Below are 27,960 nucleotides of genomic sequence, written 5' to 3'. Positions count from 1 at the left end.
CCCAAGAACAATAAAACACATTAACACCTATTAGAGGGCCATGAGAGGGTGTGAGAGTGTTGGGTAGGTGAAAGGGGAGTGAAAGGGTCCTGGCCATTGTGCAAATGGGAACATAAATAAAAGCGACTGTCTGCCAAGTTATGAATAATAATGACAACAACAATGAAAGCGGCAGAGAGAGAACAGGAAAGCCAAGCTAAACTGCTTTAACTACGCACAGATGTGCTCAGAAATATAGGTATTCGAGAAAGTTAATTAGATTTTTGAAAATATTAGTTTTTTGACATTCAGTTATACTTTCATATGACTAATAGGTTTAGGATTTGATATTTTGTTGACTTAGCTATTATCTTGACCTTTAGTGTACTTGCCCCTACATGTGTGTGTGTGTGCGCAATGGTAATTAAGGATTTGGTCTTTGCCAAGGCAGTCCAGTTAAAATGGCCTGCCGCTTTGGGCCATTTTTATGGTCATTGTGCAATGGAATGGAAGGACAAAAGAGGAGAAAATAAAAACCAGCCGAGACAAAACCACACCTGGCTTTCTACCAGGTTCTAAGGGTGGGGATTTGGCAAACAGGACATGGCCGCAGATAAAGCATGTACGTGAGTGTGTGTGTGTATGGGCTTACAAATCTCTGCGCTAATTAAAAGTCATTAGAGTGTGGTATAATTGCATCTAAATGAAATGGCTGACTTGAATCCCTTTTCCCTCACAGTTAAACCTTCTGATAAGTCTTTTTAGATCCAAGGCGATACGACAACCTTATCTAATTAATTATTTTTTCCTTTATTTTTCTTTTCAGGTAAGCAATCAGCGAAACATGAAAGTGAATTTGCCAGCAAAGGTGTAAGTAAAAAAAACATTTGGACAGTCCTTAGTTTTAATGCAAATCCGACTAATGAACACGGGGACGAAAAGTTCAAAAAGAGCATTTTGTTGTCCCATAAATATTTTACTAGTTCATTAGCACTTAAGCCGCTCGAGAGATCGAGTGTTCTGCGTCCTGCGGTTTCCATAAAATATTAATCTGTTCGAGCCCCGCATTACAGATGCAAATGCCAAGCGAATGAATAAGTGATAGTTGAGTGTGCGAATTATTAGAGGGAATTCGGCTTCGGCTGGCTAAGTGTTTGCCCAAGAACTCGATCGAATCCGCTGTTCGTTTCTTCATAAATTTCTGGCTCATGAAATATGCAAGTGGCAAGCTGGCATGAAAATGGCGGAGCTTCCGCTGCAGTCGGTCATCCTGCCCCGCCCCCCTCCACTTCAGCCTTATCCTATTATCTCTGCCCAAGTTCTGTATATATATATTTTTTTTCTTTCCTTAAATCTCCCTTACTGCTCGTTCTGTCCTGCTGTTTTGTTTAAATTGTCAGTTTGCACGCAAAACGCCGTAGTTCCGGCCAGTGTTCATTTCGCTGACTTGGCCTGCAAATTACAGCCAACTTTTGTTCATGCAGCTCTCTTGGCTATTTAAGCATTGCGCTTGGGTAAAAAGGGAGAGGAATATCTATTCATGGCAAATATTTTGCAAAAATTTTTTAATAAACTTGGCTAGTTGGCGGGATGATTTGATGGCGTTTGGATAGATTGGCATACTTTTTTTTTTAGTTTTTTATCAGCGTTGGAATTTTTTGACTTTATTAGTTTTTATGTAGGAGAGGAATATTTACACTTTACGATTTTATGAGTATTGATTGGAAAGCCACTTTAAAAAAGGTCATATAAAAAAATTATGCAATTGCCAATGACTTTAGTAGAGTATTTTTTAATGGCTCTGTTTACAAACTGCTATGCTTTTTGGCCTATTTTAAGAGTTAAATTATTTCGCATTATTTATTAAGTAAATAAAACAATATTTCATGTTTTTAGTTGCCTTTTAGGTAATATTATCATTTCCTGTTTTAGTAACAATATTTGTTTTGGTACTCTTGAAATAACAACAAACTTTCGTGATGAAGTTTTTACTTTTACTTTTATTTTGCTTGCCACCGATTTTAAATAAGCTCGCTTTGAGCCAAAAATTAAATATCAAATTAAGTATTCGCCACGTGTATTCCATTTCGCGGTCCACATATCTTCTGAGCCACTAAGACGCAACGCACGCAATGGCGGCCCCCCGCAACACTTTATTATTTACTGCCATAATCATTTTAATGGCAACAAGCCAACGCAATGATAATAACGAACACAGCACGATAATCGTATTTATTAACATTTTAACTTAATCAGCATGGCGTCTTACGTCTTTTGATGTATGTCTGCTGTGATGTATGTGCATTGGGGTAGGAAAAGGTGAGCTTCAAGAAGGCGTCATAATCAGTCAGGTGTTGTCAAGTCACCAGGATGAGTTTCCAAGTAACAAAACAAACATTTTAATTCAAATTTTATTCAGCTTCCACTCGGCTAAGTGCAATATTTTCACCCAAACATGTGTTGGTAATTTACTTTTTCCTTTTTACTTTACAACCGCCACAATCTTGCTTGTCATGCTGTCTTTGCCACTCTCCTTTGAAACTCACATTTTATTTGAAATTTACAGATAAGAAAAGTTTGTCAATGTTTATGAGAAGAAGATTTTTCAGGGAGCAGAGATAGAAGCTTCCTGCGAAAGGCATCCATCATTTTGTGGCCCTCGGTGTAGCTGCAGCTGCTGTGAACTAGACAAGCACTAAACGTATGAAACATTTTCATTTAATTGAAACAAATGCGTGCTGCGTATCAATTGAGGGAAATGTGTGGCTTTTTCTTTTTTCTTTTTTTTTTTAAATAGAACAACTAGAGAGCAATAAAAACTAAATGCCAAACAAAATGGGTTGAGTTTTATGTGGGTGTTACTGGCACCATTTACCAAATGAGCAACAGAGATGGCAATCGTTTCAGGTGCCGTCAATGGGGCCGCAAAAAATATAACAAAATGTAAGAGGAAAATACAATATAATATAAACGAGCGGGCGAGCTTAAAAAGAACGCTCTATTTACCGCCCCTAGATCTGGTGCCAAGTGATATTAAAATCCATGTAAATTACACACAATCATCATAGTGCTTACGTCTGCATGTGTGCTAGCATGCTAGCATGCCATAAACTGACACCAAACACGAGCATTCCGCCAGACCTTTTATGGCCTGACCACAACGTTTGACACACTCGTTACGATACGTAGATACGTAGATATAATGCTGCAGATAATGCCACCCGGCGACGTGCTCTTCGAAGTACAAGTGTACTGGCCACATGGATACAATATGATATAATCATAGATTAGAGGATGCCACACATAATGGTGGATAAAGTAAAGCCAAATGGGAGACATGCGATTAGGCCACACGCACGATAGATCAAATTGCAGACTACATCCTGTAAACTAGTTATTATGAATAGTTTTTATAGCAAAAAGTAGTTTGTAATAGATTATAGAGAAATATGAAAATGTGAAACTTATGGAACCTCTACCTCCACTACTTTCGAATATAACACAATCTCTAGATGTTTCTTTATATAAACACTTGGATAAACGTTTTCTGAAATAAATAAGATAAAAAATTTCTAAGTTCCTAACTAGTTTTCACCTAGAAGATTCCCCAATACCCTCTTTGACTCACAATTTTCATTTATTTCCTTTATTTATATCCGTGCTTAACTCTGATATCCACCAGAAAACGGAGTATTATACTGAGGCTTGTTGTTGAGATTATTGTTGCTGCTGCCGGCTTGGGTGTACCAAATGCTTTGAGGCTTCTGAGCTGAAATAACGCCAGATTCACCGGCAGGTCCTCGAGGTCCCCTAGGCCCTGGGGGTCCGGGTGGTCCTCGTTGACCAGGTGGTCCGGGTGGGCCTGGAGGGCCGGGCACAGGAATGGGAATGTAAGCAGTGGGTGGCAAAGCCTCCTCTTTCTCAGCGGCTGTGGATTCACTGCCCAGATTTGTGGGAAGCAGATTCAGACCAGGCCAGTTGAGCCCAGACTGCCCCTGGACATTGAAACCCAATTGGACACGAGGCACCACAACATAGGAGAGACCATTTCCTTGGTTTTGGTTAATGGCAGTCTTGCTGGAGATTATCTGGGGACCATAGGCCACGGGATAGGCAGCGACTTGGGGAACCACATACTTCACATTCTGATCATTGACCATGGGAATGGCATTGGAGTATAGGTAGTCCGGAACTTTGCGACTGTCTTTCTCAGATTCGAGGTCTGTTACTTCCTCTCTGATCTGAGGTTCATGAAAAGTAGGCTCCTGGTCATCGGATCTAGCAGTGGCTTCGCTTGGGGAATATATTAAAATTTGTGGTCCAATTGGTTCTTCCACATCCACATCTAAGCCACTGCGTCCTGCTCCAACCACTCGGCGAAGATTGGGAATGCGTGCCAGACAGCCGCAAATGAGGCCCAAGATCACTGTTTTTGAGGATTTCATAAATTATTTAAATTTTCTTTTAAAAACTTAAAGAATTTCTTCTTTCTCACCCAATATTTGCACTCTGCGATACATTTTAGTAGACTGTTGATATTTGGATTTCTGCTGGCCTCTTTTATACTTCAGTTTGCGGCTTAGATAAGATCTGCAGAAAGGTTCTTGGTAATGGCCAAGTTCAGTAAACTTGCTGGCATCTCGCTGGTAATCAATTTTAACTGCCCATTTTATGTGGGTCAGCATGCTAAACGGGTTCAGTTAATCTTGGTGATCTTAGCCATTGAGTCATTGGGTGCGGTTTTGGCAAAACAAAACTTTCTTAGAAGGGCAGAACCCTTTTGATATATTACAAATACCTTTTACAAACTGGTTTAAGTTTTGTGTTACATTACAATGTTACTTTTAATTAATGTTTGAAAACAACACTTTCTTAGAAGGGCAAACTGAACCCATTTCTTGTAGGTTGTTATATAAAACTTTTATAAACTGATTAACTTCTCTATAAAATTTGTATCTAGAAATTGGTGTTTGTGAAAGATAAGATACTAGAAGTGAAATTCCATATAATTACCCAACCCTTTTGGTGCATTCCTAGTCCATTCTTTTCGTTTAGCATTTCCTACTTTAAAAAACATTCATTTTCATCAGTCAGACAGATACATAGAGAGCTGCTTGGAAACCCAAATAATGGAATGCAATAATACAAGAGTGCAGAAATAACGACTATATTTAGATATATATGAGTATATAGTGAAATAGTTTGTCGCACGAGAACGAAATTGAAAGTTCAGTATGAAACATTTTGGAATAGATGCCCAGGCAGGGGTTTAATTGAATTAAATCAAAAACAACTGCCATGCGACCCCTTCTACTGCTATGCTTGCTGGGTTGCTGCTTAGCTCTGGCTGTGGTGGTGATCCGATTGAATTGAAGCACCCGCATCCGCATTTGGGGTCGCATAGAACAGCAGATTTTTGGATTTTTAGATCTCCGGATCTCCGGTGGATCGAATGGTCATAGCAGTTGAGCCAGTTGCGCCGTGGCGAGCGCTTCGTTGGCGGCTCCCGAGCGAAAGGATCGTCACTCGGGAGTCCTGATATCGGGAAAAATCTTACGCGTAAATCCGTTATATAATGGCGGTACTTCGGTGGCTGCTTTTGTTGGAGGTGTTGCTGGTCTTACCGCCCGGGTATCACCTGGCCACGCCCTCGGGCAGCGGTCAATTGCGCCGCCTTTGGCTGCAGGATCATTGCAGTGCGGGAATTTGTACGAACGTGGTGATCGGTCGCAGTGATTATGTCATCCTATCGCAGGCCCCCATTTCGGGCACCACTATGTTGACCTTTCTGAACTCGAGCATTGCCAAGATACCGCATCTGTTGTTCGATACATTTCCGGACTTGCAAGTTCTGCGGATGGAGAACTGTTCGTTGGAGACCTTCGAGAAACCACAGTTCGAGGGTGCCAGCAATCTGATGGGCTTGTTTCTGGGACACAATCGCCTCAAGGATATACCTAAAAATATATTCTTGGGTGCTGATAATCTGGCCACTTTGCATCTTGAAGGAAATCACTTGAAACATTTGGGAAATCATAGTTTTCATGCGCTGAAAGAGGTGAAGGAACTTTCGCTGGCGGAAAATCAACTGGAACAGATTTCTCTTGGAGTTTTCGCTGGCATGAGGAAACTAATGGATTTAAATCTGGCGGGCAACCGCTTGGAAGCTCTACCTAGGGGAGTTTTCGATAGGAATTTAAATCTAACCAAGTTAAATTTGGCCAGAAATCGGTTTACCGCCTTCGAATCGGAATTGTTGAAGCTGCAGCCGGTATTTACTCAACTGGATATTTCTGGGAATATCTTCCAAGAGCTAACACTCAACTTCACGTCGCTGGAGGTGGCCATAGCTCATAGTTGCGATTTGAGGAGGTTAACCGTTTACGGAGTGGTTCAAGAACTCGATTTGCATAATAACTCGCTGAAGGAGATGCCGCACATTCCACAGGCCGCCAATGTCAGCATTTTGGATTTGTCCCACAACCCGATGGGAAATCTTCAGGGCAACCCCTTGCGTAGATTCACCTCTCTGCTGCGCTTGAATCTTTCGGCAACCGGTGCTCATGAGTTACCAGAGGGATTGTTCAAGAAACAGAGCCATCTGCAGATGCTGGATATATCGGGAAATTCGATATACTCCCTGAAGATCACCATCTTTGATAGCTTGAAGGCCCTGCAGTATTTCTACTTTCAGCAGAATAACTGGAACTGCGATTTCCTTCAACTGCTAATGAGTTCGTTTGTTAAGCGCAAGGATATATCCTTCATGGAGGATATAACAGCGCCTGAGTTGGTGGACGACTACGTGGATGGAATTGCCTGTTGGTATGAGAGTGACAAGCAGTCTAAGAAGTGTGAATCTGGTGGTTCGGAGGCTGCCATGGAGCTATCGGTGGTGCGAAACGAGATCAAGACATTTACGGAGTTGGTGGAGAAGAAGTTCGTCAAGGTCTATCGGATGTTGGAAGAGCTGAAAATGAAGCTATAAACGGGAATTGGCATAAACTCCTTTCCCACTATCTATCAAAACATATTTAATCCCCATATGTATTCCACTATTTAACCAAATATCAAACTATGTTAACCGTAATTTAAATTATTTGACAGACGACAGCAACATATAAACCTTTTAAAATAAGTTATAAGAATCAATAAAGGGCCTCTTGGAACTCTAGGGAAGATGAAGTGTTTGATTGTGAGGAAATCGTCAAAGAATGGGTAAAGTTGGAGTACAACCATACTTTTAAGTTGAGATTTAGATCTAAAGGTTTCCTAAAAACATTTAAAATGCATATGTTTTGGCCTCAAAGACCCCATTAAAACTGCTATCCTCCATAATAACCGTTTTAAAGAAAAATATATTTTGATATTTCATAATCGCTCTATCAAAAACAGTTCTCTGCTGCGCATATTTAAAATTCCTTTGTGCATAAACGTGAAAACAGTTTATCAGGCGATAAATCCCAGGCTTCACGGCCAGCTCAAAAATCACATTAAAAAAATTCGCTAACGCTCAATTTAATGCCATAAATATTTTATGCAAAACACGAGCAAGCCAGAAAAAATATTTATAGCATAACAAAATTCATTTTTATTTTCATCTTTTTTTTTTTGGTTTTTATTAAATGAAACTTATCAGCGTAATCGTGCACAGAGGAGACAGACGCACACTTAAAAACCGACAAAACTTAATTAAATGCAGGCACATACAGGGTTGCCCACAAATAAACACTGGCCAATGGAATTTTTTATACGGTCTGCCAGCGCGACAACCGAGCATTGAACATTGAACATCGCAATGATAATAATAAATACATTTTGTAAATATTTTTTCGAACAGGACTGTTTAAGAGTGCGGATGTATGTGTGTGGGAAATAAACAAACAGCGTGGCACATGGGAATACCATTAAAATATGGCTTACAGTTGATTGGGCTGAAAAGTGTGGAATCCACATAACATTTTTTTTACCAACTGCCACAGATATCAAGTTGTGGGAACATTTTTTTGGTGAACATGAATGTTTGGTCGTCGAAAAGTTGGAGGACAATGCCGGGAGATAGTGTTGGGGGCTTATGATGATTTATAGATGAAGCATAACCTTTATGTTATCGAACCTATTCCGATTCGTGACCGGAAAAGAGCATTTCCAATAAGCATAATTTGCATTTTCAATGCTTTTCGTTTGCCATTTCGTTCTCTTCATTCTGTTTGGCTCAATCCCAGATATGGCTTCTATGCAAAATTGTTCCAGAAGAAGATGAAAAGACGCCGTAAAGTATGCAGCAGCACATTTTAAAGCTTAAGCCATTAAGACACACAGTCGTATCATCCCATCCCTGTCTATTGTGTGTGTGTGTGTCTTCTCTGTCGCTCTAAGAGTCTTACTACGCTTGTAAGCAACTTCCGTTTCCGTTATCCGACGCGTCGTTTGTTCTGCCATTGTTGCCATTGGTGCTGCTGCTGCTGTTGCTTCCTTTCATCTTGCCCCTGGATTCCTATAACGAGACGTTGCACTGCAAGAATCTACATTAAAAACTTAAATATTTACCTAAAGAAAACTAATACAAAACTAATTACAAAATAACAAGAATTTAATCTAAGTTTAAAACAATCTAATATAAAATACATTTATTTTTCTCTCTGTGTAGCAACGTTAACGTGCTAGCTTTTGTGCAACATATGCAGTACACTCTTGATGGCCCTCCACTTCGGTTCGCCTGACTTTGTCTTGTCTTGGGCTCAAATGCTTTTCGGCCAAGTTTATGAAATTGTTGTTTGCAGCTTGTTGTTGGTAATGTTGTTGCTGTTACTGTTACTGCTGCTGTTGCTGTTCCGATGCCGCAACTCATTAAGAAAACAAAAGCAAAGTACAAAAGTTGCTCGTTACCTAAACGGCAACACCACCTCGCCACTTTGTTGTAATTAAGTTGACTTTATTACCCAACAATGTTGTACAAATGCATTTAGCCTTAGTTTTTAGTGCTCTCGAGGTTACCCGCTGGAACCTTAATCGAACTTTCATGCTCTCTCTCGGAATATTCATTATTTTACGGCACAATTTTTGTATTACCTTTATTATTGAAAGTTGGCCAACAGTTGCTTAACGAAAGTTTGCCATAAAACTTTGGATATTGGGTCAAGGTTTCTCTGAGGGAAAATCAAGTGGATGAGCAGAAGGTGGGGATTTCCTACCAAATTTCCGGTCCATCATTCCTGTGTATCTTTTACCACTCTCCCTTAACATATATGTGTGTGTTTCTTTTTGCGCCCACCTCATTTACTTAATTTCCTGGCCGTGCTCACGTACCTTCACTCAAATTCCCTTTACGTGCCACAAGTGAAATGCGTGCTTATTTGATTTGTTCAAGTGGCTGCCACAAAACATGAACAGATAAACATACGTGTGCTCTAGGGACTCGTTATATTTGCATGCCTCGCTCGCCAATTTAATTTTGCCAATTTTATCCTGTATTATAATCCAGCAAATCATTCATTTTTTTTTTCTTCTTTATTCTCTGTATTGTGTTGCCATTAGCCATAAACAATGCACACGACGCTCCACTGCAATTATGTGCGCAATTAGGCGTTGAGGCTAATTTTTATCAAATTTTTCGGCATCCGCCGACCGACGAAAAAACACATTTATATGTAGGGAGATGGCCTGCAGCAGGCTCATAAATAAAGCTTAATGGCAAAAACAGTTGGTCAGCCTCTGGGCGGGACAACAGTGGGCTGTGGCAGAGGGTGGCATTAAATTAAAAATGCGGAAGAACGAGAGGAGGAAGTAAAAAATATGTTGCCTACTTTTGTGGGCTGTGCATAATTGGGCAGCATGAATAATATACGAGCTAGTGTTTGTATGTGTGTGTGTGTGTGCGTGTGCGTAAGTTGCTAGTTTGGCAAACGAGGCGTATGCACAACATGCGTTTGCATAAATTCACGCTTAATTAGCTCTCGCCTTCTCGCACACACTCTCTCTCTCTCTCTCTCGCTCTCTCTCTCTCTCCTATGCGATCAACAAAACAAGCGGCCAAGCAAGTTGTAACGCTTCTAATTAGCGGTTGCCAAACGGGCTTAAATTTAATTTAATAGAAAATGTGCAAACATATACCAGCCAAATCTGCTTTTACACCTGCGGTCAAATTGGGCAGGTGTAAATACCAAGATTCTAATTCTATAAACGACTTAATTTTTTACGAAAAACATGAAAATTCAAATGGTTTTTATTTTGTTTTTTACTTCCAATTTTTCATCCTCAACTGTAAATCTTTTTGCTTGGCTAATTGCAGAAAAAAAAAATAAACTCGCTCGAATTCAATTACATTTGCCATCCATTGTTCGTGCGTTGTTTTCGTTTTGCTACCATTATTAACTGGCTTTTTGGCGCAATTAGGCTGCCACGCCTCCGTCTCATTCCACCCGCCCACAACCACACCTGGCTGGCAAAGCGTACGTGTCTTTAGCGCAGTTACGTTTATTTTGCAGGAGCAGGAAAAGCAAGAGGAAAAGCTGGAGCAACAGGAACAGAAAGCGGAAAGTTGCCAAGTATTTGACTGCTAATGCACGCACGTTTTATCCTCGCCGGCGAACCAAGTGGTTCCCTCTTTTTTTGTGTGTGTGTGTGTGTGTGTGTGCCCGTTGTGTTTTACAACTTTTAACCAAATTGTTTAACTAAGTAGTAAAAGCGCATAAAAGCACGTAAGACAAATGTACACAAAACGAGGAAAAGAAACATAAATTCAGAAAGAAAGTAGTTAAAATGAGTGAGCAAAGTTTGTGGAATGAATTATAATTTTTTGGGGAGAAGTATTTGGGTATCATGTATTATGTAAAAGATGATGATTAATACCAGGTTTAAACCTGTAAAGGAAATCAATTTAGGTTATTTATCATCAACTTCAAAAATGTCGGAGGATATTAAAAAGGAATTTCCGAAGAACTTTCAAATTGAATGATTCAAGCAAATAAACCTAGTAATTGGGCACTAAACAGAGAACGAAAGCACGCCAAGAGAAATGACAGGGATTCTGGAATCTCAACCAGCTATTTGAATCTCCATTTAGCATTGCAACTAGTTTTCCCCTCCCCTTTCTCTGCCGGATGAACAACTGCATTTTACCATGGCCAGCTCGAGAGAAGCATTTGTCATTGCAAATTGAATTCAACAGAATAGTAGAGGGAGCTAACATGACAAATCATTTGCTTATTATTCCCAGGTCGCTACAGCCCGGCTAAAGAGGAAAATGTTATGCATCTGACAGGGAAATTCTTTGGGGGGAGGGGAGAGAGAGAGAGAGAGAAAGCCCAGGGAAAACAGAGGAAAAAAAATGAAGAGAAACAGGGAAAAGAGATTAGATAATGGTTCGGTTTGTATTTCAGATTTAGGAGGAACTTTGCTTAAAGCCACGTAACATGATATTGGCAGTTGACCAAAGAGGTGGCTCTTTGGGTTGGGGGATCTGTGGCGTCAGCCATTGGAATCTCAGTTGCCAGTAGTACATGCATTCCACTTCAGTGGACAATGTGCCACCTACAGCTGCACACCTCCACAACATCCCCCACTATCATCCATTGAGCGTTACTCGCATGGAATGCGCAGCTGCACAATTTATAGGATATCTGTCGAGGAGGCCAACTGCTGGGTGTTAAAGTCGTGTAAAAGGGTTCCTGGCCGATAACAAGCTTACTGCTTACCCTGCTCCATCTACTTTTCCCCCTCGATTGCGTATAAAATCTTATAAATTGCAAATTGAATTTAACGATAAACATCGTTGGTAGGGGCAGCCCAGTGGCACCACCAGCACCGATGGCTGCAATCGGCATTGGGCATATTGGTGGGTCTCGGTTCATTGTTGGCCCACTTACTCCACTTCAGTCGACTGGGCGGGACCCAATTGATCCTGATTGGGATTGTCTTGTGCTGCTTGTTTGCAGATACACAAAACACTTAGGATATTGCAGGATTGGCCATCGAATCGATTTCGATTGATATTAACCCTTTTCGGATAACAAGCTACACTTGCACTTAATAATACTTACTTACTTTGAAACCAAAGTTGGAAGAAAATGCCAAGACATATTACTTTTGAGATGTTTAATAGCTGTAAAATATAATTTATTAGTTTAATAAATATTAAATAAAGATAAACTCACTAATTTATCATCTTCTTATCTCTTTACAGGTAAGCTACAATCTCAGCTTTAACAAATAAACTTGTGTAAATCAAGAAAGACGTAAGAAATGGCCAACTATATTGGCCATTCAATCATCATCTGTCTGCCAGACTTCATCATCTGAGCCCGTGTGTCTAGACTCTCTTAACTCATTTGCCACTCAAAGTCTGGCTAAGGGATTCCCCAGCTACGCATTATGTGTTCAACTTTTACAGCTCCCACATGGAACTTCCTTCCTTCCCTCCCTCTCTCAGACTCTCCCTTTGCCCACTCTGTCGCTTCCACTTTTGCAATTATGTTGCAGGAAACACAGCTCACAGCCCAAAAACCCTCCAAACTTGGTTCATAATTTATAAGTCACCCGAAAAAATACAAGAACAGAACACAAAAGGTCCAAAGACCAGACAGCGTGGCGACGACAATGACGACGGCAAACGTTTTCCAACAGCTGGAAAAAAGGGGTAACAACACACTACAATAAAGCCAGGAACACGAGAGGGAAATTCAAAGGGAAAATTAAACTTAATACGACTTGGGGATACCTTTGGTGTGTCTTTAATAATGATATATTCATCAAGAAGCACAACACGCGGTATACATGATTTCGAATATATAGAATATATTTTAAGAAATTAAAACTTAAATTTAAATCCATGCCGAATATACTATTTCCTTTCCCATTAGGTACATGGTTAAGGGGAAAACGCTTTCTGGCAGCCAAAAGTCAAAAACTAACTGCCTTTTGTTTGAGACCAATGCGCCATGTGTCCTTTACGGTTAGGAGTTTGCTGGTCTGTGTTTGCCAGTGTGTGTAACGATATGGTGGTGTTGTGTGTGCGTGACTCCTGCTCTTGCCCCTTGGGTTTTTGTCTCATTGCACGCTCTACGATTTAACCTTTTTTTCTCCCCTTGGCCATATTGTTGCTGGCCATTTTCTTGTTCCCATTGCGATGGCTGTTGTTATTGTTACGACGATTGTTGTTGTCGTGCGGGCATAAATAATTCAGAACACAGACAGACGCATACTAGCACACGCACACAGACAAAAAGCGGAAGTTTCGGACACCAATACAGTTGGCCTTTCATTGTTGCCTTTGGCTTTTTTCATGCCTACTTTTATGGTGCTATTGTTAAACAAAAAGTAAAGGGAATTGTTGACAGAAAGGGGATGTTTGCAAAATGATTTGTGGACTGCTTTGATTTTGGCTTTTCATTTAATTAAGATATCAGAAAAATAGCTACCAAAACCTTTTTAAATTTTCCATTCAGTCCATTTGCAACTTTTTTAAAAATCCTTTTCGAAACTAAAGTGAAGTTTATAATCTTTTCTTGTATTAAAACAAAACCTAACTAGGTATATTGAATTTGTTATGTGCATGCTAACATGTTTTCTAATACTTTGGGAAACTCTTTAAGCCGCTTGTGGTGGCGCTGTTCTTCCTGGAAACATATTTAAAAAAAAAAAAAAAAAAGAAAATTTCATTCAAATTTTCGAAATACTTGGAGAATTTCCATCCAAAGTTGCGTTCAGGCAACTTGACTGCCACATAAATTTCTGCCAGTTTTTCGCCTTATGATTTATACACTCTAACATGGAAGCGCCACACACCTTCCCCAATCCCCGACCGTTGCTCTTGTTCTACATAGCAATTATTTGAAAGCCAGTTTTTTGGCACTCACACACACATACATCCAACCGGCACACCCACACATCCATGCCTAAGCGATTTCTCAATTTGCATATGTTTCACACACACACGCTCGCTGGCACTCTGAAGGACTCTCGTCCTCTCGTGGGACCCTTGAGTTGGCCAGGCTGTGGCAGTCAATTTGTTAAATAAATTGAATTATGTTACAGTTTCGCAATTTTTTTTGGCTTTGGACCTCGAGTTGACCTTTTTTGTGGTGGGCGGGGAGGGGCGGACAGCATCTAATAGAATTACATATGCGACAAGTTTGATGACCAAAAATTCGAAACGATATCTCCGGGGCATCATCATCGGCTGGCTGCCAGTTTATAACTAATTAAAAAGTTACCCTTGGCAGAGTACCCTGCCAATCCGCAACCGGAAACGAACAAATAAAAAGAGTAAAACCAACAGAAAACGGAAATTCTTAACGTTCAAATAATTCATTTTGCAAGAAAAAATATTTATTCGTTTTTTTTTTTAGGGAAATACAAAAATAATAAAACGGAAACTGTGGGGGGCCCGACCCAAAATAAATATCCAGAGATATTAAAATTCTGGCAAACCATTTGTGAATGCCCCCATATCCTGCTGCTGCCTCCAGCCTTGCGCGGCTTTTCCTTCGTAAGCCAACACATGCAGAGCATAATTAATAATGAGAGCGTAGAGTAGCAACGCGAAGCAGAAAGCGGAAATCCAATTAACATTTTTTCGGTTACTTCCGTTTCCTGTCCAAAATTTAATTCTGGGAATTTCACAAAACACTGCAGAGCAACAAAATTAATTAAATTGTATATATATAAAAATATACTTTTTTTATTTTGTTACTATGGCACAACGTGTGGTATACTTAATGTGCCTGCGTGCAACTCATTTTGTCAGGATTTTAGTGCATAGGGATGGGTCGTAAAATCTATCCCATTCTTTTTGGTTCCCTTTAGCGATAAAGCCAATTGACAAACTTGGTCCTCGTCCTTGTCGTCTTCTATTTTTTATTACCACTCTTCAGCCATTAACGCTTCATGAGCCGCTTTCAGTGAGGTTTTGACTAATTAGATTTGTGAGCAAGTATATATACGAGTATAGTATATATACTTATGTGTGGGTAGTCAAGTGTCGCTCGATTTCTTGGGTACCCAATTGCCCACATAAAACGTAAGCGTAATAAACCTTTATACCATTTTTTTCCTTTTTGGGCGCCCTTCAGTTTGGCTGACTTTGGGGAAAGTGAAAGTCTCGCTAATGGAAATTAATGTATGGTCTGGGTAAGAGAAAGGCAATGGCATAGTTAGAAGTTGGCTAGGCCAGAACGTAAATGTTGGACAGTTCGGTTAACTAGGCATATTCGTAAGTTACTTAATTAAGTCTCAGGTGAAGTTGAGGCAACAAGTTATGTTATGGGCGAAATGCCTTGTGGAAGTTTTCTTCTTAATTAAAGATTTAATGGGAAACAATATTTTGACAGTTCTTAGAAAAGGTTTTCCATCACTTAAGGTTCAAGAAGTATTTACTAGAAGAAGAAATCTTTCGACTTTAATTCTTTTCTTTTAATCTTGAACATTTCCATAAAATAGCAAAGGAAATTCAAATTCGTGGGGCTAAACCATCATAACCTAATAAAGTGAAACAAATTCAGGAATATTTCCCTTGTAAAAGCATTTCAAAAATACTCGGTTGTCTTTGAAAATTTCAAAATAGACAAAGATTCAGCTTGATTCGACATGCTATAAAAAAACAGAACTGCTTGTTTTATTTATTCTCTCTCGATATAGAGAGAGAGGTCTTCATCCACCTATAATACCGACCAAAGCTAGCCATACAATCCCCCCTGATATGTTTACCTTTCATCGAATGCACCATGAAATCCGACAGCCCCCTGTAAAAAAACCGCCAAAAAAAAAAAAAAAATACAGAACAGACCGGATCAGAAAAAGGGGGGAACAGGGCTGTTAAAACCGCTGTTGAAAAGCGACTTTCAATTAATATACAGTCGAAGAGTGGAGGAAAATTCGCAGACATTTTCCCGCTTCTCACATTCTGGCGCTTTCGGCGGCTCAATTCGGTGAACCTTAACGGGCAATAACGAGCAAAAGCCACAGGCCAAACACGCACTTGAATGTGGACATACACTGAGGGAGAAAGTTATATATAAAGTTAGGGATTTGAATTTTAAAATGAGCTCCCAAGTTAAGCCATTACTTTACGATGTTTATAAACTTCTGTATCCTTTCTTTGAGTTCCCAATTTTGTGATTTGTTTGGTATAAACCCTATGTATTTTTTACAGTGCATTCTATAGCCCATTCCATAGTTCTTTCTCTCTCACCACCCATTGGCCATCGCAGTTTTTTGTTTAATACCCAGCAGACATTTTTAAAAATACATTCAATGAGCATCGCGGAAAGAAAAAAATACTTTGTCTCGACCTCACACGCACTCTTGACCCGAGGGACTCGTAAATTGTACAATTTCTTCATTGTTGCTAATTTATATGACACGCCAGAGTGCTGGCTACCATTAAACAGAGAGGGCACTACTGTGGTGGCTGAGAGAGATCAGCGGGATGAGCGCTAATCCAAAGCAAATAATGCGTTGCATAGCGTCGGGCGTCGAGCCAAAATTGTTTCATGGCCAAAAGCCAGTCGTAAGAGGAGAAACGGAAACAGGGAGAGTGGGCGAACTGAAAAAAGAGAAAGCCAACCAAACAAAAGGAAATAAACCGAAGCACGTAACTTTTGGTTAACCAAATGGAATATGACGGCTCGGGTCGCTCTGACCCACTCAGCAGCCCAAGAGTAGAGAAGAGAGTGAAGTGGAGATATACCCTTATCCCCAGACACAGGCCCTCGACCTAGGCCACCCCATACCCCCGACCCAGCAACACCGACTTGCCTGTTGTTTTAGTTCAAATTACCTGAAAGTCCTTTTGGGTTTTCAAATACCCCCCACACCCCAGCTGCATGGCCAAAAGGGAAATGCAGAATGGGCCAAGTAGACCACTGCAATTTGCTGATTTTTGCCAGAACTACAAATATGAGATTCACACATACATATACACGGTCCTAAATGGAATTAGAGTTAGCTGGTGCTAGATTTGGCTTTGTTTGAGCTTCACTTAATACTACACCCGGAATTTTGAATTCAGCTGGAGTCACTTAATTGAAGGTAAAAGGGATAATGGTTAAAGGCACAATACATACCATTTAGTTCAGATCGTTCATATCGTTATACATTAATTACATAAATTAGCCAAAAATTGCTGATCTGTGACTTAAAAAACTTCAACTTAAAAGCATTTTTACTTAGAGAAGTTAATCTGCCTAATAGGACCTTCAACTTACCAAAGCAACTTTCTTAATTCCCCCAGCAGAGTTTCAACAGCTTGTGTCTGTCGCAACCGCAATTATCATGACCACTGAAACGCAGCCACGTATGACAAACTAATTACCAAGTAGAAAAATCTAATAGCTTTATGGCATTCTCGCTGGCTGCTTGCTTTTTCCAAGCCAGTTGCTCGGACAATCCGCTTATGAGCAGTGAAATTTAGTGTGAATTAAGACATTTTTTATGCTGCCTGTGTGTCTGATAAGAGAAAAAAGATAAAACTCATTTGGCCATTACATCCGGTGTATGTGCGGGTGTGTGTGCATCATTCCTCCTAATCCTTGGACCAACTTTGTTGCATTATTTCAAGCCAAGTTTTTGGAAACAAAACGATGTGGAAAAAGCCAAGTTTTTTGTTTTTTTTTTCTGGCAACCTAGTGATGGACAAAAGAGATGTGGGGCTGGCACATTGTATGCGAAATATATTTTGCATGGCGGCCATTTCGGCTCTCGGCCGAAAGTTGAAAGAATATTTAGTGCCTTGGCTATAAACTGAACAATTTGCTGTCAAATTATGCTTTTGAAAGGCATGGCAAGTTGGCCATGGTAGCGTTACTAGCGTACGTAAAACGAGGTACGAAGTGTCGTAAAAAGCGCATGGAACTGTGGCAAACACTTGAGGCAACACAGAAGCCGCCCAGAAAGTATGCAACATTTTCGGGCATTTTTATGGGTGACAAAGGAAGCAAGGAGTAGGGAGAATGGAGGGGAGGGGGGATAGGACAGCCGGAAATGAGACGAGGACTGGACACCATGTTGCCAGCTATTTATTGAACAACAGAGAGGCGTGGCAGGGGCAGAGGCAGATGCAGGGAGATGCACTTAACATGTGTGAAAAATGCGTTCAAGGCAAAAGCAGCCAGAGTAGCAAGCTTGGCCAGGTATTAGAGTGTGTCCTTCTTCTTTTCTCTTTACACTTGAAAGAATATTTGTTGACACTTTTTTGGGGAATCATTGTTTTAGGTTTATAAAAAGAAAAGCATTAAAAAGAGATCATTAGTCTTCTAAATTCTTTTATTTTGTCAATTTAAACTATAGAATATATTTCTCTGAGTGTACCCCCTTCTTGCTGCCTTGTTTTACCGCAACAATGCGTTTATGTGCATGCTGAGGGTATTTCAGTTCTGTTGTGTTTCCTCGAGCTTCGTTCGCCTGGCAAATTGCCATAAAAAAATGTTTTCAAGCGCCACAAAATATGCAACACACACTTTCCACATGCACATGCACTTGAGAATGTATGTGTGAGCCCAGTCCTATACATGTGCTAGTGTCTGTGTATGCCCCATAAACTATGTTAAAATGTTGCGCATTGCATTTTCTTCGCGGATGAAACTTTTCGGTTTTGAATTAAACAACGCACGTATTTCACACCTGCCAAGCGGCAGCATCATTCGCTCAGGTGAGTTGATGAGGCAGGTTGATGGAAATGTGGAAATGGCGGAAGGCTCCATCAAAACCGTTTGCCTTGGGGCCGTACAAAACGCGTTTATTCATATGAGTGACTGACAATTGCGAATACCAGTGTCTGTGTGTGTGCGTTAAATGAGCGATAATTTGTCTTTGAGTGAAATACGGCCAATGAATTTTAAAGTGCATTTCAGATAACGAAATTTATTTGGCAAATGCGATTTAAAAAAACGAAATTCAAGCATTTTGACCATTCAATCGGCCATTATTCAATCCTTTAAGCCAACTGTTTAACTCTTCCAGCCTTATTTGCCAAACACTTCAAATTGGAAGTTTTCAAGTGTCGCGTCTTCAGGCTATTAACTGCCATCCAGCAAATTGAAATCATTGTTAACACACACACATACACACATGTCGAATTCACCTAAATGCAACTGCTTTTGTGGGGTTTTATTCCCAGTTTTTGTTGCCTCCAATTGAATTCGAGTCGAGAGGAGTGCGAAGTGCTGTGAAATTGAGTAAAGAGACTGAACTTCGTGTACTTTCCCTGTCTGGTTTTTCCCCCATTTTCACCCAACGCACGCACAACTTTCACTGATTGTTTAGACTGCCAACGCGTCGCCTCTAACTATGCAACAATTTGTTGATGCAGATGGTAAAAAGGGCGAAAATCACTCCCACTTTTCCTCACTTTTTTGGCACTTGACTTGACAGTTCACCCTTATGCACTCCTTCACCCCTATTCACCTACTGCTGCTTTACTTGTGTTTTAGTTTTCCGTACAGTAGGGCAAAACCCCCATAGAGTTTTTGGGCACAAGTTAGCAGTTTTGTATAGGGAGCGAAACCGCCAAAACCGAAAGCCGTTAACTCGAAGCGTCTGTGTTGATGTTGACAATGTTTTAAGTGCTTGTGGGGCAGCTTTCCCTCGATTTTTGCTTCATTAAGTTTCCCCTTTTTCAACGCAGATTTACCATATTCACTGGGTCTATCTCTTTTACGCCCATTTGAAGTTTTCCCTATCCTTAAGTTTTCCACTTGCTGCTCCGCGTCTTTGCTTATTTACGCAAACATAAATTTCCGGCTTGATACCCGGAAAAACTTTGCTCATCATTCATATTCGCCTATTTTTTCCGCATTCTCGGCTTTTCAAGAAGTCCTCTTTCTGTTCAATTTTATATTCGTAATTTTGAACTTGGTTATTTTTTAGGATGTAGCCAGCCAGATTTTCGTCTAGACGATAGGATGGATAAGCAGTGTAAATATTGAAGAAGGCGATTTTCTGCACTTGGAAAAATTATTTTAAAATTAAAATTTTTCCTATATTTTCCCAAATGTTTTCGACATTAATTATAAAATACATTTTTTAATGAATTTGAGACAAATTTCTTGTATTTCATTTTCTATTTCTAACGTTGTCGGGTTGACTTTTTTCAGTGTAATATTTTTTAACCTTATACATATGTACCAATGTGTACGAAGAAGCCTGATTTCCAGTTATCTCCGTTGGGCAGAATTTTGTGGCAACATAAATCTAAACCTTTCCTTTGTTTCTTCAGTATCTGATGTTTGCCCAGGTTTTAAGGGACCTGCTTCAGTGAGGGTGGCCTTTGTTTCGCTGAAAATTTAATTAGTTTATAAAAAGTAATGGATCGGGATAAGCTATGTATTGTATTTTACCTATAAATTTTGAGGACTCACTCCATAAATATGCTCATATTCCCTTAAAAGCGTCGAAGAGGCAAAATTATGGTTCCCCAATGGTTTCATAAGGGAAAAGTAAACATTTTCACTAGCTCGCATTTCTCCATTAGAAGGCCACCCCCTATGAAGAGCAAATTGATACCTCACCACCCTCACAAAAAAAAAATATAATAAAAATAGGAAAACCGAAAAAAGGAAAACAAATTGATATTTTCCTCTTTGGCGCTGAATTATTGGAAAAAGTTTTACCATTGCAGAAACTACCCCGAAATATGAAATCTGAAACAAAGAAGCAGCGAAGCACCTCAACAAATTTTGATTAATGCATTTCAATAATAATTGTACCCTCCCCCTTTTCCCCTTCTCACTTTCATTTTCCAGCTGGCAATATTCGCAATTTGTTTCGCATTTGCACTTTGATGGTTTCATTTTATACGGCCAAGGGGTGTGGCATCAATGATGATGATTTGCAATATGCCGCACACCGAATCCAAACCAAGGAAAACGAAATGAAAGGGAGTGCAATTCCTAAAAATTTGTTGAACACTTACTTGCGATTTCTGGCAGAAAAGTTTTTCAATCATGACACGAAATTGAATCAAGCAGTTTCTAGGATTGAAAAGAATGATTACGAAACTCTTTAATGCTTTGCAGGATACTTTCCTTTTGATCCTTTACGAGCTCTTTTCCTTTTTTCTATTTTGCTCATCATTAATTGTTCCTTTTGTTGGCAAAGTTTTTGGCTTTTCCCTCACTAACAATTACATTCTTTGCCATGCATAAGTTTAAAGTAATTTAACTTCTGACGAGCTTTTCCCCTCTGTAGGAAAAAAGAAAAAAAAACTTGCCCAAACTCTTTACTTTGTTCTTTTCGTTCTTAAGCGTTTTTAAATTTGTGGCAAGCCTTGAAAATTGTCAAAGTTCGTTGAAGTGTGAATTGATTTTTCAGAAAATAGTTTTTGAGGCAAAAGTGGAAAAATATGATATTAATTAAATAAAACTTTGTTTCTGTTATATGTAAGGCTAGAGTGTATGAAGCGAGTTTATAGAAGTTGGCTATATAGTTTTAGCCCAGAAAGTCTGAAAGAAAAAAGAAGAAATTAAACTCTTATGGCAAGTTCTTGTAAACATTCTTCACTTATAGCTGAAACAAATTGTTTTGTACTCTCTTCTCGACTACTTAGCGGACTTTTAAGAACAAAACTTACCATCGCCACCCCTTCAAAGCCCATTAGCTATTGTAGAAATTCGCAGAATATACTGAATTCCCATGGGCTAGAGTTGAAGTTGAGAAAACATCAGAGCCAAAAGCCCACTCAGACTAAAGTGCCGAGTGGGGAAGTCGAGTGGATGCCTCAGATCTGAGAACATGCGTTATGCCATATAAATATGGGGGACCTATGACCTGCATTGACACGTGCTGGCAAGCCAGGCAGCCAACCCAACCTCCTCTCTCTCTCTCTCTCTCTGCATTGTGTATTTATGATTATTGTTATTGCTTCGGTGTATATGTGTGTATGTTGGCAATATATATATTTGCCACCCCAAATCCCAGTCACTTTGCTATCCGTAGACCCACTCACCTACCTTCCTGTCCTCTTATTTTGCTCACCTGATGTTGTTTTTCCTGCTGTCAAAGTCAATTTGTGTCACGGCCCCATCGAAGGCGGCTACGAAAATAGTTTAAGTCGTAGGTGGGGGAAAGCCAAGGAAAACCAGGAATACGGTGGGGAAAAAGAGATTGGTATCAAAAAGATAATTTATTTAATTTAATTTATTTAAATAATGACATTGATCAGTTTTAAAATAAAACTTACTAGCGCGGGTTGTGGTACATTAACAGGAAACCAGTTTAATATTTTTCCTGAAAAGGGAGAGAAATCTCCATCTTTAATAGATAACTTTTCCTGTTTAAAGTAAAACCAGTAAAAGTTAACGAAAATTCACTGCTCCTTACCCATGAACTAAGTTCGGAATGCATTTTAAGTTCATCAGAGCTTTCATAACTCAGCTCGAGGTTCAAGGAATTTCAATAGAAGACAGATATACCATTTTTCCTGTTGAAATTATTTGGTAAATTTTCTCCACCGGCATTTGAGTTATTTATTCTTTACTTTTTCCCTTTTTTTTTGCTTTCATTTGCACACTTGTTTTTTTTTTTTTTTTTTGCCTGGCATTTCTGAGTTCGAGGTGCAATAATAGCTCACATCTGCTCTGATTCCTCCAGAAATTCGCCACCAAGTCTCCTCGAGTCATGTGGGTGGGATAGCTTTGAGGTATTCAGCATTGCTAGAATACCTTTGCCCCATATTGCATAGCTTCAGTTTAGTAGAGCAGCAGGGTTGGAGAGGTATACATTGCATTCCTTTACGGGGCGCTTTTAATGAGAGCAAACTGCAGGGGAAAGCGATGCGAAACCAATTACCAGTCAACGAAGCCAAGACAAAAAACCTCCAACAGTAGAAAACTGGGAACGGGAGGAGCCTAAACCTAATTTCAATCAATTTGGCCTAACAAGCGACAGATTGCCAACCTAACGAATCAATTTGATTTCCCAAAGAGACAAAAGAACTCGATGACGACTCGATGACGATGACGATGAACGGCAAACGGCAACAAATTTCGCATTTCATTACAAAACTAAAAGGCAAAGCCGGAAAGATGCGGGCAACGAAAGGATTTAAGGGGAGTAGCTAAATCGATTCCGACTAAAGTTCGGGTATTGCTGATCCCCAAAATGAGGGGGGAGGGGCGGTCTGAAAGGGTGGGGCAATAGCAAGTGGCATCATTACTCAAGCAAATGGGAGCATCATCAGTCGATGGCCGGCGAAGTTCGAGCAACAGACAACAAGTGCAATCAATTTTCGACAAAGGGCAATGCAATCCGAATGCAACTACATCCATTCTTTCCCAACCCACCCAACAACAACCCCCAACCCTATAATCCATTCGCTCATCTGCATACAACTGCCTTCTGCTTCGTGCCTCGTGCCACAAATGCTGATGCTGGCACTTGAAATGCAAAAATATTTGGAAATTCCTCGATTGCATTTGGAGCACAGTGCCTCGTTTTTGGGCTCCATTCGTACAACAGAAGCAGATATCTTGATGGAGCTGCGAGAAACCCGAATACCGAGTGCGGTTAATGAGCCTTTGCTGAGTCTCAAAAATGAAACCCCTGCCCTGAGATGAGAAAGTTCATTGCATAATACCCCATCAGAGGGCAAGTGATGCATTATTGGTTTGAGGTTTTTCGGTAGGAATTTAATAATCGATATGGAAAGAAGGATCAGCAATCAGACATCTAATACTCTTCATAAGTCCAAAGACGTTATGTTCTTTGACATATTTCGAACTATGATTAAACTATCTATTTACCAGCATATTAAGGTGCTGACTATCTCCCATATATTAATATACTCGTACTTTATTTACAAGTATTCTTAGGCTTTCTCTTCACTATCTCATCCATTTTATACTTACCCATTTCCAACTTAAATTAATCCTTTTTTTCGGTCAATTACAAAAAACAACGCATTGCAATTATTACTCTTTTTTGGGCCATTTTCGGTCGAAGAATGCGACCGAAAAAAGGGCGACAGGCCTGTTCTGTTCCTCTTTCGGTCTCCTTGGAAAGCCAATAAATTTCATTTGCTGTGACCCGGCTGTTTACCAAAGGACATGCAGGTTTACCCAAGACTGAGAATGACCAAGGCGACCCTACTTTTATTTTTATTTTTATTAAACAGCCAGCTCACGTCGCTCTTCTTTCCACCAACTGGGCCCGCAATGCAAATTGGAGGCCTTTTATTTGGCCTCGCTTCCAGGACGAATGAGAACGAATCCGCTTTAAAAATAAAAAAAACTGAAACTCTTTTTTCAGAATCTGTGCAACAGCCCTGAAAGTGATTCGTCAAATTCCGCACTGCCATATATAACGGGTGAAGATTTTTTGTAAAAACAGAAAGCCAAGAGAAGGATTCGAATGTCGTTTGTTTACCAGACTCGGCCAGCTGAGCCGGGCTCTTGTGATTTTGTTCAACAACTTTTTGAGAGAAGTGGCCTCTCGGTGGCCATCCGTCTAGAGTTGATGCGTCTTTTATTGGCCATCAGTTGGGAAATCTGATTGAAGGGCTTCGCCGATAGTTTTAATCCACCTTTCTGGGCATTTAACAGCTGCAATCGATTGTAATGGCCGTTATTGTCAATTCATTTTGAATATTAATTTGATTTTACTCATTGCAACCGGTAAATAGTAAAGTGATTCGATCCGATCGCTGACTACTGAATGGCATCAATTAAAATAAAACACATTTGTCGCAGCTACTGGTGGGTCTGACAAAGTCATTAATATTCCACAGCCACCAATGCACCAGGCTTTGCCGCATAATTTAATACCAAAATGATTTTTATGTTTTCAATTAATATCGAAACAATAAATTAAGGTGGTGGCTATACCACGGGAAATGCATATAATTAAATTTTTCGCATTCATTTAAAGGTTTTGCCTGCAACTGAATCGTTAATCATGAGATTGGTTAAGCAATACAACGAATGCATTTCATTTACATATCGAAAGCAGAAGCTGCCAATGTTTAAACTACAAGATTATCCTCACTTTACTTTACCTCCCAATTAGTTTTGCTATTCCCTTCAGAAGATATTCATGCTACACCCTCTGTTATGTGGTTCTTTGCAACCCAAAACTGTCTCATCATTTCCAATCAAATCTCCTGCCATTTCCATTAAGACATTTGTAGCCCAAGGCTGAGGCTATGGTCGAAGGTTTCACAAAAGGGTAAGCTAGCTTCTTGCCATTTTCATGTTCTAACCACCCCCGTAAGATACAGATTTGCGAAAAGATATGTATTGCTCCCCCAATTGCCATAAAAACGTAGAAGTTGTGAGGGCAAAACACAGGCAGGAATTTACAACAGCTGATCTCCTCCTGGTTTATTAAATTTTTCCAATGTGAGCTGCTACCCTCTGACATTTAGCTACCCACAGGGGACAGTTTCGGCAATCCAAGGGCTTTCAACCCTGTGGTCCACCTGATATAGAAAGTGCAAAATAAGAGGAAAAAAATGCCAAGGGAAACCGTGTTTATAGTTACAATCTCTCCCATGGAAACAATTATGTATTTTCCGAGGTCCAAGAGATTTTCGAAACTTGAGGGTAGATTTTACTTGGCCAGCCCTCGGGTGTCAGCTTCTTGTAGAAAGCTGGCATATGCCGAAGATGTGGGAGTGATTGGGACATTTTGTTTATCTACGCATAAGTGTATCCCCAAGCTACTATCCATTTCGGAGATCATAATGAGGTTTGACCCATGATTTTTCCACTTCTTTTTTGTTTGAAGAAATGAAAGAAAAAACAAACGGAAAAATAAAAAACCATAAATATGCAATGTTAAGTGCGTGGAGTCGAATGAACACAACTTTGGCCTGACCCGCAATTGTTTGTCGCAAATTGTCGCCATTTTCTATAAATATTTTAACAAAAGGCTGGCAATGGCAAGGAAAACTTACAGCGCAGGGAAGTCGTCCGGGAAAAACATGTACGTTTTTATGGCATCGTTGAGCTGATGAGAAGGGAAACAAAAGCCAGCCAGGTATAACCAATATACATATGCAAATAGCAATGTTGGACATACAACAAATGATGGGACAAACAGCTTCGACATGGAATGGCATGGGATTTCCATGTAAGATGGCCTGCCGAGAGTGTTCCATAAACCAGGATGTTAAAGCTGTAGGGAGGATCAGCTGTCAATCGTTTGGAAACTTAACATTAAAAATGTTTAACCCATTGAACTTTGTGGATTATTTTCTCTTTGGGTTTATATTTGTAATAACCTGTTTAACATACAACATTTTCTGTTAAAATTAAGCAGAAAATGTATATTAAAACATTATGAATTCCACATTTATTTTAACCTTTTGCCAGCCTGATTCTTGTGATTAACTGATATTAAAAAAGCTTTGAGGTGCTTTCAGCAAACAGTACAGAAAATTGTATGTATAAATGACTTTATTTTAATTTCACCATTTTCATTTAATTATTAATACTTAATATCAAAGGCATAAAAAGAGGGATCAAGGAATAAACATTATATGAATATGCATCTCGATGGGGAAAGCCCACAACAAAATTATTAAATCCCTCACTTTTTCTCTGCTCTGAATGATGCTTAACCTTTTTGGACAGGAGTCCCCCACAGACTTGACTCCTTTTCACCACGCCCTTACAGAACCGCCTCCTTTCGCTGCTTTTGACATCTTTCACAGCTCCTGTGTGACAGTTTACAGCTCTCGTAGTTTCTACCTGGAAAACCCATGAGCTTGGGGCTCTGGCCCCTGCACCTGTCATCACTTTTAACACTGTGTAATATTTTCCACTATATACAACCGAGAGGAAATCGCTCTACACCCCTCAACTTCCTTCGCCAGCCCAGTTAATTGAAAATCCAAACTGCATTGCCTCCTTGGAGCGCGAGGAGTCGAAGGAGTGGGCATGGTCTTTTGGTGGTGGTGGTGAGTGAGTGCTTGTGTGTGAACTAAATTAATTAGCAGCTAATGAAACGGGGCACATATTTATACAGGGCTCCTTCCTGTCTGGCTGTCACCAGGTGATGCTCGTCCTGGTCCTGTTTCACTTCCTGTTCCCGTTTCTCGGAATGCATGGCTCTGGCCCCAGGCCTTCATTTGCGACGGTGAAAAATTAACCATTTTCATTGGCGATTGAGCACATTGAGGTGTTTTTTTTATATAAATACAGAGAGAGAAAAAGATTTACCTAGTAATTTCTTCTCTTTTTTAAGGTTAAGTAACCATAATAACGTAAGGAACAAATATTTATAAATTTTTTGCAACATATTTTAATTCTTTTTGAGTTCCTTTCCTTAACAACTAGTTTTTCCTCACTGTATGTATTAATTTAAAACCACATTCAACTCACATTCCTGCCAATGGCTAAGCCAATGTCTTTCGTTCTCCTCCTTCACTCGATTTTTCTCTCTCTCGCCAGAGACAGCCATTTATCAGGGGGGTGGGGCCCTGAGGTGGCCTGCACCACGAGTTGATTAATTAAATTGTTGACAATTTTAAAAGCTGCCATGGAGAGGGCATTATTCACAGCTTAACATATCCTTCGTTGTCCCTAACCAGCTTTCTCTCTCTCTGTCTTTTCACTCCCACCTTCTCGTCATCAATTTGTGGCTGTAAACGTTTGCCATGGTTATATTGCTTTTTTTCTATGTCATCTGCTGTCTGCTGATGTCGGCAAATGCACTAGAAAATTAGCTGCCTGCGGTTAAGAACGCTCAACTTGGCCAACATCAAGCTTGATTTAACATGGTGTAGTTAATAAATATGTGCTGAAGGTATTTGCTTAGTTTGTCAACTGAAGGGTGGGCTTAAAGTTGTCATAATAATTTAATATTTCATTAATTAGCAAGCAATTAGTTTATGATGGGAATTATATTTAAATAAATATGATTATTGCCAAGTAATAGATTTTAAATACAAAAATTGAAATAAAATTTCCACTGATCAGTGATTTTTATATATTAACTTATATTCTATGTACGTTATCTAATGCATTATATTTCTATATCCTGTGCAAA

At 39.7% G+C, this 27,960-nt stretch overlaps 3 protein-coding genes across 6 annotated transcripts in view; 2 read left to right on the top strand and 1 right to left on the bottom strand.

The window, feature by feature from the left end:
• Nucleotides 1–27,960, top strand: part of LOC108113713 (furin-like protease 1, isoforms 1/1-X/2) — a 133,541-nt gene that overhangs the window by 90,559 nt on the left and 15,022 nt on the right. The gene's annotated exons all lie outside the window — the stretch shown is intronic.
• LOC108113720 (SH3-containing GRB2-like protein 3-interacting protein 1) lies at nt 3,544–4,499 on the bottom strand. Its single transcript, XM_017224402.2, has 2 exons — nt 4,475–4,499; nt 3,544–4,405 (listed from the first exon to the last, which is right to left on the bottom strand). Exons 1-2 carry the CDS (start codon nt 4,497–4,499, stop codon nt 3,642–3,644), a joined length of 789 nt encoding a protein of 262 aa, XP_017079891.2. The 3' UTR covers nt 3,544–3,641.
• On the top strand, nt 5,449–7,153 carry LOC108113719 (leucine-rich repeat transmembrane neuronal protein 1). Its single transcript, XM_017224401.2, has one exon. The coding sequence runs from the start codon at nt 5,555–5,557 to the stop codon at nt 6,965–6,967; it is 1,413 nt and encodes a 470-aa protein (XP_017079890.1). The 5' UTR covers nt 5,449–5,554; the 3' UTR covers nt 6,968–7,153.

Source organism: Drosophila eugracilis, unplaced genomic scaffold, assembly GCF_018153835.1.
Source record: "Drosophila eugracilis isolate 14026-0451.02 unplaced genomic scaffold, ASM1815383v1 contig_367, whole genome shotgun sequence".
In the NCBI taxonomy this organism is placed as follows: domain Eukaryota; kingdom Metazoa; phylum Arthropoda; class Insecta; order Diptera; family Drosophilidae; genus Drosophila; species Drosophila eugracilis.
Note: the sequence above shows the minus strand (reverse complement) of the source record. Positions and strands in the feature narration are given on the sequence as shown.

Excerpts from the sequence above, each read along its gene's own strand:
- LOC108113720 (XM_017224402.2), bottom strand. The coding sequence starts at position 4,499 with ATGTATCGCAGAGTGCAAATATTGG. Across the intron at positions 4,406-4,474 it reads TCGCAGAGTGCAAATATTGG|TGATCTTGGGCCTCATTTGC; the intron begins GTGAGAAAGAAG and ends CCTCAAAAACAG.
- LOC108113719 (XM_017224401.2), top strand. The coding sequence starts at position 5,555 with ATGGCGGTACTTCGGTGGCTGCTTTTGTTGGAGGTGTTGCTGGTCTTA.